The sequence below is a fragment of the Alternaria arborescens genome (assembly GCF_004154835.1).
Source record: "Alternaria arborescens strain FERA 675 chromosome Unknown contig_12, whole genome shotgun sequence".
In the NCBI taxonomy this organism is placed as follows: Eukaryota; Fungi; Ascomycota; class Dothideomycetes; order Pleosporales; family Pleosporaceae; genus Alternaria; species Alternaria arborescens.
This window is the reverse complement of record NW_021167867.1, coordinates 341,017-353,237: the sequence shown is the minus strand read 5'-3', so window position 1 is coordinate 353,237 and position 12,221 is coordinate 341,017. Positions and strand designations below refer to the sequence as shown.

The window sequence follows — 12,221 nt, the reverse complement described above, 5'->3', positions numbered from 1 at the left end:
TTATGCCGAATTCTGTTTGTTCGAGAAACTGTGGTATACTGATCATTGCGATGCTCCTTCCGCTGGTGCGATCAAGACTACTGAGTCACCTGGTCTGCCGTCAGCCTCGATCCAATTGCAGACGCCGTGTACATCTCCTACCTCTTACGAACAGCATCTCGCTCTGCTTCTTGACCGTCCGTACGCGGGGCTCCTGCTCATCATCCTCTTCCTCTGCAATATATATGGTTTCTTCTACGTCTCCGAGAACGAGGTTGCAATGCGAGTCGTATGCCTGAACACCGTGTCAGCTTGGCCGTCTAGGTATACGAGCTACAGCTTTGCGACTTACATGTAGTCTGCCCTTTAGCTCGCGGTCGCCGCGCAGTTTTACAATGACAACTTCGTCAATGCAGAGGCGCACAAGGTCGAGGGGCTCGTTGGTCTCTTCTTTTTCGTCCATGGCGGGCAGCGTGTCGTGGAAGCGATTCGTGGTGTCGAAGCTACGAGCGCCTCCGCAGTGAACTTTGGCAAGAGCGATCGTCTTGGCGGAAGCGGGGACTAGCGTGCACGCGAATCTAGTGGTGGGCTGGTAGGCATTGCGTCAGGGCCCAGCCCCATCCAACATTTCTGGGTTGTCCTCAACACCACAGTTTCCGCCGCTCAACCATCAATACTAATCCGTTCGTTTCAACTTTACCGGGCAGGTAACACACACGGCTCGAACGTACTACCAAAACCACGAGTCATGGCCGAAAGCCAAGTTCCCGTCCAGAAGGACGAACATCCACTTCTGGCCTCACGCCCGCCAGTCACCGATCCCATCACCTACCTTACTATTATTGAATACAACCTGACAGAGGAGAATCTGCCTGTTCTGCATGAAGTTCTTCAAGATGCCGAACTCACTGCGACTATCGGTTGGGATCTGATCCATTTACTTCTGCCGTTGTTGCCGCTCTCGGAAGACTGTTTGCAAGATATCGCCGCAAAGGGCAATCCTAGAGAGTGTGTCTTGAAGGTGACAGAAGCACTGCGCCTCCTGGAATTCGAAGAGCCACACGACCACACGGATGGAGAAGAGGACGATGCAGAAGCGAGCGAACGCACAAAAGCGGCAGAGGTCGGAATGGGCGAGTCGAGCACAAGTCCAGCCTTCCAACCAGCCGTAGTGCCACCGCTCCCAGTACTGAAGTTTGAGGTCCTCTTGACTATACTAGCAACATTACATCGGAGGGTCAAGACGAAGTATCCAAGCCGATTCCTCTCAACTAGCCTCCAGGCCGCGCTGCTCGCATACAACAGGGCAAACACACATATTGAAGACCTTACCCTATCCGCTGTCAAATTCGTCAAGACACTTTCCGGCACTAAGCGGCCGCATCTGCCCTCAAGACGGAGCAGCGGGAACCTGCTACGTGTGAACACCAATCAATCGGAGCCAGATCCGGAGGCGCAGAGCGACGCGCCAACCAACGAGGAGAATGACCTTGTTAATCGCCTACTTCAGTCGTTCCTTACGCACATCCTAGAGGAGTATGTTTTGTCGTTGACATCGGACGACGATGTTCCAGGTCTGGCATGGGCAAGCAGGCTGATGGAGCGGTACGAACCCCAGCGGATACCTAATAAGCCCAACTACCAAAAATACGCAGATCGATTTGCAGATGATGAGGATCTGACCTCCAGAGTTGCAATTCTTGGGCAAATTGTAGCCTTGAGCCAGGATCTTGGATTGAAGTACGAGGAGCTGCTGCGGACTGTGATGGACACAGAGGACGAGAAAAGAGGCATTCCAGGGACAGAAGACGAGCCGCCAGCCGCAGCCGCTGATATACCCCTTTCACGAACAGGAGCCTTGATTCTTGTTGCCGCGCAAAGCGTCAAACAAGAATTATATGCACCAGCCACACAAAATCAGTCTTTATCTATTGACATCTTCCCCGGACACGCCACCATCCTTGGTAACTTTATCGGCACTCTTGGTCAGCAAACTGTCGGCATGGAACCTGAGGCACTACTTGATACAGTTCTTACGTTTGGCCTCATAGCACTCCAGCATAACAACATTGGCGAGCCAAAAGATGACGAGTCATTTGCCCAGTACCTACAGACGATATCGCTCATCTCTGCAAACTCGCCGTCGCCCAGCTTACGTGGCCATGCACACTACCTCACCACTACTGTGCTGCGCTCCCATCCCCATGATCTGGTTCGCCTAACGTTCATCCGCGACACATTAGAACACTGTCCGTACGAGAATCTCAAAGCAAGCGCGGTGTCATGGTTGAAGGGCGAGACTCTCGAAGCCAACGCCCCACGTGCAGAGTCAGCAGATGATGACCACGAAGAGACGAATATTTTCGCCACACCTGTCGCGCTATCTACCGTCGCGCCGTTCTTATGGCCGGACCTTACAAAACAATATGCCGGTGACACTAGTCTAGAAGACTCATGGATGCAATTCCGTCAGGAACTCGGTTTCTATGTCGCAGCGCTCAACTTGTACTACCTTCTGTTGCAAGCGAAACACTTGCATGACACTCTTGGTATCAAAGAACTAAACAATAGTCACAGCATCCAGTCACGCTATTTGGATGTGCTAAAGCAAACAGCTGCGCGGTTCCAGAAAGAGTTGACATCGGGCGGCGGTGCACTTGTAGTTGAAGGAGAAGAGGCGCTGGAACAGGCCAAGGCTGATGTTGGGTTGCTCGAAAAGGTAGTCGAGTGGGTAGAGGGTGGGTTGAAGAAAATGTAGATAATGGATTTATGTATATGATGGATGATGCTTTCCCACAAGCATCCACAAGTTTGGTAGCATTCGCAGTAAAATTCTCGATGTTTATGCTATTCTTCAACATGAGATGGACTCGTCTTTGCAAAGTCAAAACCCACTGTTCATTCCTCCAAACCCCGCATGACCATAGGATCCACCCTGCGGAACCCAACCGCCAAAATTGTCTGCCGTCATGTCATTCCACAAATACAAATCTCCATTCTGAAACGCCGCTGAGAAGTCGCCCATGTCGGTTGAGAAGGTTGTTTGATCGTTCATGGGCTGAGCCTGTGTGCTTGCATCAAGGCCTAGTTCGTTCGCAGTCCATGGTGCCGGCGTGGGATAAGCGTTGCCCAAAGGAAAATTTGACATGGGTATTTGGTGTGCTTGGTGTTGTGCAGCAACCTGTGACGGATCTATAGCGGAAGTCGCAACTTGCGAGGTCGGTTCCGCAAACGTCGGCGTCTGATTCCCCGTGGCAGTATTGCTATCATCACCATTGCCCGTCTTTCTCCTCTTCAAATGTCTCCCCTCTTTCCTCCATTCCTGGTACTCATCCCACCAACTCTTCAGTTTCTCGTGGAGCAAAAAGTTCCAATGGCTCGGAACCCTGACCCTACACTCCGGCGGCCCCCCGGCCTCGTTCGTCTTTTCTAATACAGTGTCAAGGTAAAAGCTCACTTTTAGACTCTGACTTTCGAGAAGTTCGCCCATCTCGGCATCTGTCCCGACTGCGTATTCGGCTTTCATCAGAGTCACCAGAGAGTAGACAGCACGGACAAAGAGGGCGTTGGGTGATTTCCGTAGTTTGTCGACAGGAACGGCAATGAAGAAGTCTAATATGGTGTGTGCTGCGCTTATGCATTTCGTCGTCGCGTTGATCTGTAATGCTGAGCGCGAGAGGAGGGACTCGGGTTGTACACAGTCGTCATCTAGTGCGGGCAAAGTGATGTGGCGATTGCGAAACTCGATGACTGAACGACGTTAGCTAAGCTATATGCAATCTATCAAAGTCAACTTACCGTCGTAGCGACCTCCGTCCATCCCGAACTCCCACATAGATAGCATGTCCGCGTAGTACTCCAGCTGGAGATTCAACGTCATTACATCATCCGGGATTGCTTTCCTCCAATCTTGCATTCGCCGATCGAAGATTCGCAGTATGATTTGCATGCGCAATTCCGAAAGACTGAAGCTGGTACTTGCGTCGTCAAACCCGAAGGCAGTGTTCGCCTCATCAGCTATCCGCTGAAGTTTCAACCATGCAACTATTCTCTTGTCATCCAAGAGCTTTGACTTTTCCAGGATGTTGAAGCACTCTTCCATCCAACTGTTGAAAAGCAGTATGTTGGGTCGTTTTAGTCTCATCGAGAAGCCTGCACTTATGATGTAGAGCAGCAGGATAGTACGACAGTGCTCAAGTAGTTCCTCCGGCGAAGATATCTTCTGAAGTGATCGGATTGCACGCTTGGGCAGTTGCTCGTGCGTTCTGGGTTTCGATGTCAAGCCTAGTTCCAAAGCCATTGATGCGGCCATGTTAACCCACTGATAGATTTGTAGCTGTCCTGGTGTCTTGGAAGGTGAATAGTACGTGACAGTAACGATGAGCGCTTGTATAGCCTGAACTGATTTCTCGCCCTGGATGAATGCGGATCGTGCATAGAGAAGGACAGTTTCTTCATGCAGTGTGTCCGACAAGGCAGAGCCTTTGGAGTGGGCAGCTGCAGCCATGATCGCATGGAAGAGTGCGGGTTTGTTCGCTCGTAGATCGAAAACGTCCCAATGCTTGGGAATCGTGATACCTGGGCATGCAGCGACGAGCTCAGTGCGCCATATGCTCAAGAGCTCCCGAGCCATGTCTTCGGAGATAACACCACGGTCTATGATATCATTGTCAGAAGACCCCGGAAAGTTTATAGGTGCGCCAGTGATAACGGGGTCGACTGGAGGTGGTTTGCTGATAGGTGCTGTCAGCTTTGATGTCGCTGTTATACTACTCAGGCGACTCGGGACTCTAGGGGACGTCTCCTTTCCTCCTGCATGTCCTTGGTCGTCTGAGTCATCGTCTCCCGATTCTTGCTCGCTGACATCGTTGGATGATCGTGTGTTGGTTTTCAAAAGGCTACGCATCTGCTGGATCTCCTTTTCCAACTCTGTAACTCGCACATCTGTTCTCTTTCGTTGCCTTCTCTTAGCTGGCGGCGCAAACACACATGTTCTATTCGCCTTCGCGCATCGCTGGCACTGCGTAGAGCTTGCATCCGGATTCATAAGACATCGGACCTTGGATATGCGACATGCTTCGCAGGCGCGGTTTAGTGGTTGATCTTGAGGCTTTTTGGGCTCCGAGTCTGGGCTATTGACGAGTTGGTTCGTCATCGTCCAGGGATTCTGCGACTTGCCATCATCTCCTCGGCTCGTCATCCTGCTTCCGTGTACGTGTCGGCAAAGTTGCCGCTTGTTGTAGGATAGTATACTCGTTCGATTATGGGTCTCGTAGATGCTCACGCATAATGTTTCTGATTCGCTCTTGCTAGCTGCGCAATTCCATGTTTGTAATCACTTGGAGATCGACTAGCGCAAACGATAGCCGGTGGATGTTTGAGGTGTTGTGTAGGAATTGTGCAACAAAGTCTGATGGTCGCAGATTTTGAGCGACGATTTTCTTAACCGTTGGACCGATTGAAGCGCTGGAGTTAGCAATGGTGTTGAATGACGAACGTTGATGCCTTGGAAGCCGTTGATTGAAAGGCGCCGGCCTGACAGGGTCTGACACGCAGCATTACTAATTAGGAAGATATGTGGGTCTAGCGGCAACCCCCGTGGCTAAACATTGAACCTGCAAAGCGCAACACACGACACGACCTTGTCAAGCGTTCATCTCAAGACTTAAAGGATGCTCGTGGATTTTCTGGTTCCAAGAAAACGGCTTTGAGTGATGGAGATACATACTGGCCTCGCCTGCGATTTGTCGCGATGTACTCAAGCATCTCAGTCATTTACGGGGTTGGAAAAATAGCCAGGAGTACGTACGCGTCAGGCACCCAATACTACTCACATGCGCGACTCGTGTTGAGGTCCAGAAGAAGCAATATGATAAGACGGAAGTGTTGCGGTAGGGCCGCCATAAGTGTTGATTCATTGGCAGTGTGCGCATCATTGTCAGCATGTTTCATTAAAATCACGGCGAGCGCTACGTCGGTTCAGGGTTGATGTACTGGATGAAGAGTATCGCGCCTGCGTGGCTGGTAAGGCGTCCATGCTTTACCCGACGGCAAACCTTCGTGACCGTAGGGCGCGACTAGCGCGACTGGAAATATAAGACTTAATATCACCAAGCTAGTGGTGGAATGTCATCTACAGCCAAAACCTTCTGTCACTTTCAAACTCTTTGAAGCTAACTAAATGATTCATTCAACATATCATGCAGTGTTCGTTGCTACAACATCTCCCGTTTAGCCATGGACCTCTACCAGTCAAAGACACCACTGATGCGCATATCGCCAATCAACATAACCAGAACCAAAATCTCTCAAGTGCGTTACGCGGGATCTGCTCAGGCCAAAACTCCGCATCAAGTGCCGCTTTACCGCTCCAAATATCTGCCTCCGCTGGGTTGACCATCTTGGTCCTTTTGAAGACTTTCCAGAACGCAAACAAGAGACCGAAGATCGCAACACCAATGTATGCTGTGAAGAAGTCGGTCAACTCATCGGGTCCCCAAGGTGTGGTGGTGAAAACCTTGAAGCCATTGAAGAGAATGATGAGAGCGAAGTAGGTAAAGGCAGTCCATGCGACGTAAGGTTGCCATTTGCTCGCGAAGACCATGGTGCTGCGATCAACGTTCTGGGCAATGCATGCTTTCCGGAACCGAGTGTATGTGTACGTGACAGTGCACCAGGTGAAGAGCGATGCGATTGTGGTTAAGTTTTGGAACCACCCGAACACCTTGTTGGCACCAGCGCTGACACTCATGTATGTGAGTAGGGAGATGGAGGCAGTAACTGCGACAGCGTAGATTGGTACACCCTTCTTGTTGCACCTGAGAAGGAACTGGGGAGCCTGGCCGTTTTGGGCAATACTGAAGAGATAACGGGAACCGGTGTACAGGAAAGCATTGCCGGAAGAGGTAGCGGAAGTCAAGATGACAGCGTTGACGATATGGGGAAGAACTGGAATACCAGCATTCTTCATCGCAATGACCCAAGGCGATGACTGGGCACCTTTGGCGTTGTCATCGGTAAGTTGAGGGTCGTTCGAGCTGATGGTGGTACCGATGATGAACGATCCTAGAACATAGAAGAACAGGATGCGCCAGAAGACACGTCGAACGGCCTTGGGAACTAGTGGAAGTACAAGGTCAGTGGCTGTCGTATGCAGTTGATACAAGGGGATTGCTTACTGTTCTTGCGAGGGTTGGCGGCTTCACCAGCAGCAACTGCAACCATTTCAACACCACCGTAAGAGAACGCAGCGTTGACAAGGGTAGACCAAAGACCGGTGAAGCGACCAGTACTACCAGTACCAACGTATTCCTTCATAGCGCCCTCTTTCCAATAGCGGAACCCTCGCCTGTCATGGTCTGGTCCTCCACCAAGCATGATTACCAGACCAGCAATGAGCAGTCCCAGGATCGTTATAATCTTTATGGACGCGAATATGAATTCAGCTTCTCCGTAAATCGAAACAGCGAAGATGTTAAGAAAGACGATGATGACAATGATGATGGAGATCCATATGGCAGGGTTGTACCTAGTGGCATATTAGTTGTTGTCGCATTCGGAGTAGTGGTGGTACATACTTCTCTTCTTGATCCCAGAAGTTGATAAGCAGAGCGGCAGCAGAGATCTCAGCGCAGAGCGTGATAGAGCTGTTGTACCAATTGTTCCAACCGACGGCAAAACCAAGAGCAGGATCCGCATAGCGAGCAGCATACTGGGGAATAGCACCGGGTAGGGGAAGCCAAGTGGCCATCTCACCGAGGCATTGCATCATACCGAAGACAGCAACACCTGTAATGGTGTAACCAAGGAGGACAGAGACAGGACCAGCGTTGGCGAAAGCTTTACCGATACCGAGGAACAGACCGGTACCGATGGTACCTCCGAGTGCGATGAACTGGATGTGGCGCGACTTGAGGCCTCTCTGAACGTAGCCATAGTCCTCGGCTTTCTGAACTGAGCCGTACACACCAGCGGCCTCGTTGATGGCATTGCCTTTGGTATCGGTGACGTCTCCAACAGCATGGTCAGAAGGCGTCTCGCCAGCGACAGCATACTGCTGTTTCTCGTAGTCGTTGACCGACATATCTGGTGTGCTGTTGCGACCGATATGGGGTGACAGGCGGATGGAAGCACAAAGGAGGTGTGCCCAACAAAGTAGAGGACCGAACCTGAGTCTATCAGGGACAACAGGCCCAAGGGATCACAACAAGAGTAGAGGCACGAAAGATGATAGCCTTGCAGGCCGGGAGAATGGGGTTATGAGAACGATCTTTATACCTAGGCGCCTGCGACAGCCGCCTCTCGACTCTGCAGCATATCTATCCCAACACCAGGGTACCGCACACAAAAGAAGAGCATGGGCTGGATCACAGCGGAGACTGTCATTCTGCAGGCTAGTCGCGGCGCAGCTCCGGAGATCCTGCTGGTCAAAGGTGTGATTGGGAGCAAATGAGACGAACTTCTTGGCAGACGGTGTTGCCGAGCAAACACGCGGTACCGCCATGAACTATCTAAACCTCATCCGGAGGGTGATAAGGATGGCACCACAGTACTGGGGTAGATGCTTGGGTGATAAGCTTCGATACAAGCCTTGTCTGTTCAACGAGGGGCACAGCTTCCTGTGCAACATGTCTGCTTGCGGTTTCCCGTACAACAACCTATTCACCGGCGTTGTCGAAACTTCGCGGGTACTGATTGTATGACATTTGTCAAAGGCACACTCTTTGGTTGACTTCAGAGACCTCGAACAGCACGCGACAGCGGAATGGGGCGTCGGGCGTTCCAACTCGCTTAAAGTGCGATTTGGCATTGAGACAAGCCTCAATAGCGTTGGAGCAAGCAGCTATTGCGGAGTCCTGGCACGCGCTAAGCATTTCTCGGCAGGTGGATCCAAGCTACAATCCATTGCAACCCATCACAGCAGATTCCACTATCGTGGGCTGACTGAGGATGACGCGACGGGTGTTGTCCGAATTGGACGCATTTCTAGAACGCCTTCTAGCGCGCGGGGGTACTAGGATGGTATTGCCACACCTCCTGGATCGCGCAATATATTCAAATTCTGGTAGGATGGTTGTATCGAGACGACCCAGCTGACAACGATTTCAGAGATGCGTGTGCTCTAGTACCTCTTCGATGGATGGCGAGAAGAAGGCGCGCAATGAGCGCAACAGTCCCCCACAGCCCTCCGCACTAATGGGGTTATTGCACGGACAATCTGCGCAATCTACCTTGCGAGGTGAATCGCCGGTCTGCACTGCAGGGGTTTGATTGGAGTCGTAAACCTGCAAATGACGGTGGCGACTCGTATATTGTTCTCAGTTGATGGCACAAGGCTCGCATCCATCCAATCATATGGAAGATTTTAGAGACACAAAGACCGGAGTGCTGTGTGATGACCCGAGCATCATCCTAGGCGATCTTTTGGGCAGGTGCGTGTATTCGAGGCGTGATACTTGCACATGTGATCCATGTCGCGAGCGTAGGAGTTGTGTCCTCGTCAGGCTTTGTACACTGATAAAGCTAGAGGCCGGTCACGACATCCAATGGAAAAGTATTCTAGAAGGTTTCAGGCGCGTAGACGCGGTGAGAATACGCCTCGTTCAAGCTACTGGTACCTGGCCATGCCTGGGTGCTTGACTAGATAAGCCGAGAAGCCACTACACTAGTCGCATTGACACAAGACCAACGGGCCGACCTTATCGAAGACAAAAGAAATCTTTGGACTTTGCGGGGTGATACATGCAAAGTTCAAGTCTGCGAAGTAGAGTTTGCGTGAGGGTTTAATCTAGTCAAGTATCAGATTCTGGACTTGTTACATTATGGTATGAATACACACAATCTTATAAGCCGCCAACCAAAGACGCACTCATTGTCATAAGCATGATTGCATATTGCGTTACGAAATCGCAAGCATTCTCCCATTCTGTGTGCGCATACGCGAGACAAAGGTGTGCCGTTTTCCTCGAAGCGATCAGCTCTCTGGATCCAAGCATTATGGCGTGGCGATTGTTGTTGAGGTGCGTTCGACAAGCTACAGCAGATAGACGACATGTTGTGCCATTGACCCAACCCAAGCGCGTCTTAGCCAGGTCCGATTTTGGGCATATCGTGGTGTTCGCTCAGTCCACTCAGATACTTGTTCAGCTCCTCTACCTTCTCCTTGTGTGTTTTCACTCCTTCCTTCTTCAATCTCTCTTCCAGCCTCTTCCTTCGCATCTCGTCGTGTCGCCTTTCAGCCTCCGTCTTCTGTCTTCCACCGCCCTCTCGTATCGATCTTTCTACGGCCTCGGGCGAGATTGAGCGGCCAGGTGTGCCTGAAGGTGACTTGTGCGCGTCATTGTCGGTAGTGGATCGTTTCGCGACGTCGATGGATGTGTCTTCAGAGGGTTTTGTAGATTCGGTAGTCTTTGGCTTCTTCTTCTTCTTTTTCTTGTCAACGCCGCCGCCTTTGAGCTTCAGAGCACCACCGCTGGCCGCAGTGTATTCCGAAGACGGCATCGTGGTGGTGCGACGATGTGTGGTTGGTAAGCAGCTTTACATTGAACGCGAGATTGATCAACGGGCTGACACGTGACATCCGAAAAAGTGGGGCCGACACCACCGCGTGTATCGGAACAAACAACACCAGTGCATCTGAAGCACTTTAAGCCACCCTGGAGAATGCCGTGGTAGAGTCTTGCCCTTTAGCAATGCTCGTCAGTGATCTGCGCTTGCGTATTTACGACAAAAAATCATGCAGCATTTCGTCGAGTTGTACGGAACCGCCGCCAATTCCACACAGGCTCGGACTTGGGATTGAGTAGAAACGACCACTGCTGTCAATGCGATAGCCGATTTCCTTAGAACACCACAGTGGATAAAATATGGTACACACGCCACCTGCCTGGTTTTGTGGCTGGCTCCTACCTACATACTCTGAGAGGGCGATCTACTTTTCGTCATCTGAGATATTTGACTCGATAGCCTTACCATTCACCTGCACAACGACTTCAATGTACTCGACACCTAATCAACGCATCTAAATGTACATGTATCGGGGAATCTATCGAAGGAGGCGGCAAAACAGGTCACACTGGGCGGGGTTTCGATACTAAAGCTAAGAAGATAGTTACTCCTCTTCGACGAATTCAAAGATGATTTTCTAAAAGAATATATAGACACGGGTTAGATTTGCTACGACAAAAGCAATAGCTGGGAATTGAGGTTACCTAGGTAATCTATCATATAGGTGGCGTGGCAGGCGTTCTCTTCTGCAAGACCCCGCGACTGATTGAACACTTTTCGGACATCGAAGACCATAGTAGAAGGGCGATACCTAGAGATATGAAGGGAAATGAAAAGACGCATGAGACGAGATGCGATGCGAGATATCAGAAGACATCATGAGATACTGTTTTCGCGGTTTGAAAGAGAATATACTGCAATGATAAGCGTGCGCCGAATATATGGGTATGTAGATCTTCATTTAGTTCTCAAAGACAAAGACTCTAGTAGAAAGGGAGATGAGTAGAACGGTGCACTGGCGAAGGACGCATATCTGCATAAGCTCAAGGTCTGATCGCACTTCGGAGAGCTATCTAGTGATGCCAATGCTTTCTCTTTTATCATCGATCGGACTCAGATGGCGTGCTTGCACGCTCCCAAAGCCAAGGAAAGACACCCTCCCTATACATGATAGGAGTAAATCATCCTTGCCTTGGAGGCATGTTTGATGTTTCCAGGTTGTGGTTTTCACACAAGACTGCTGTTGCTTTCTTGACATAGTCAAGAAGAAAAAAAGTATCCCAACTACAGTCCACCAAAAAAAACTAGACACTGTCTAATACACACAGTACTAGACTTCATCGAATCGTCTCGATCAGCATGGGACTCGAACCCACAACCTTGCGCTCGCAGATATAGTTATAGGAGGCGCACGCGCTACCATTGCGCCAACCGACCTGTTGCCATGAAGCATACTTGCGGTTGAAGAGCTACATATACTTATCAATTTAAGATCTATCCTTACAGTCTACTTCAAGCCTCTTGTCTGATGCTTTGGAATGCTCCATGGCTGTGGATGGTTGCTTTGCTGGCAACAGTGAAATTTTCGCAAACCAAGTGGATGACAATGGTGGGTATCTTTTTGGCCGAGAATTCAAAGCAAGGCCGTAACGAATCTGTCTGAATCTTGTATGATATATTGATACCCTTGAACGCAAGGCTATAACCCGATCTATTCGAAGGACGTCTGTTACTGT

At 50.4% G+C, this 12,221-nt stretch overlaps 5 protein-coding genes across 5 annotated transcripts; 1 reads left to right on the top strand and 4 right to left on the bottom strand.

Moving 5' to 3' along the window:
- Positions 1–42: 42 nt before the first annotated feature.
- AA0111_g5907 (hypothetical protein) lies at positions 43–442 on the bottom strand (the record flags this gene model as incomplete). The annotated part of the gene is made up of 3 exons (XM_028652071.1): positions 43–89; positions 142–274; positions 332–442. The coding sequence occupies 3 exons, from the start codon at positions 440–442 to the stop codon at positions 43–45; spliced, it is 291 nt and encodes a 96-aa protein (XP_028506326.1).
- Positions 443–727: 285 nt separating this feature from the next.
- On the top strand, positions 728–2,737 carry AA0111_g5906 (hypothetical protein; the record flags this gene model as incomplete). Its single annotated transcript, XM_028652070.1, has 1 exon — positions 728–2,737. The coding sequence occupies one exon, from the start codon at positions 728–730 to the stop codon at positions 2,735–2,737; it is 2,010 nt and encodes a 669-aa protein (XP_028506325.1).
- Positions 2,738–2,863: 126 nt separating this feature from the next.
- Positions 2,864–5,134, bottom strand: AA0111_g5905 (hypothetical protein; the record flags this gene model as incomplete). Its single annotated transcript, XM_028652069.1, has 2 exons — positions 2,864–3,729; positions 3,778–5,134. The coding sequence occupies 2 exons, from the start codon at positions 5,132–5,134 to the stop codon at positions 2,864–2,866; spliced, it is 2,223 nt and encodes a 740-aa protein (XP_028506324.1).
- Positions 5,135–6,262: 1,128 nt separating this feature from the next.
- On the bottom strand, positions 6,263–8,062 carry AA0111_g5904 (putative proline-specific permease put4; the record flags this gene model as incomplete). The annotated part of the gene is made up of 3 exons (XM_028652068.1): positions 6,263–7,098; positions 7,158–7,507; positions 7,557–8,062. 3 exons carry the CDS (start codon positions 8,060–8,062, stop codon positions 6,263–6,265), a joined length of 1,692 nt encoding a protein of 563 aa, XP_028506323.1.
- A 2,000-nt stretch (positions 8,063–10,062) lies between these two features.
- On the bottom strand, positions 10,063–10,479 carry AA0111_g5903 (hypothetical protein; the record flags this gene model as incomplete). Its single annotated transcript, XM_028652067.1, has 1 exon — positions 10,063–10,479. The coding sequence occupies one exon, from the start codon at positions 10,477–10,479 to the stop codon at positions 10,063–10,065; it is 417 nt and encodes a 138-aa protein (XP_028506330.1).
- Between the last annotated feature and the right edge of the window lie 1,742 nt (positions 10,480–12,221).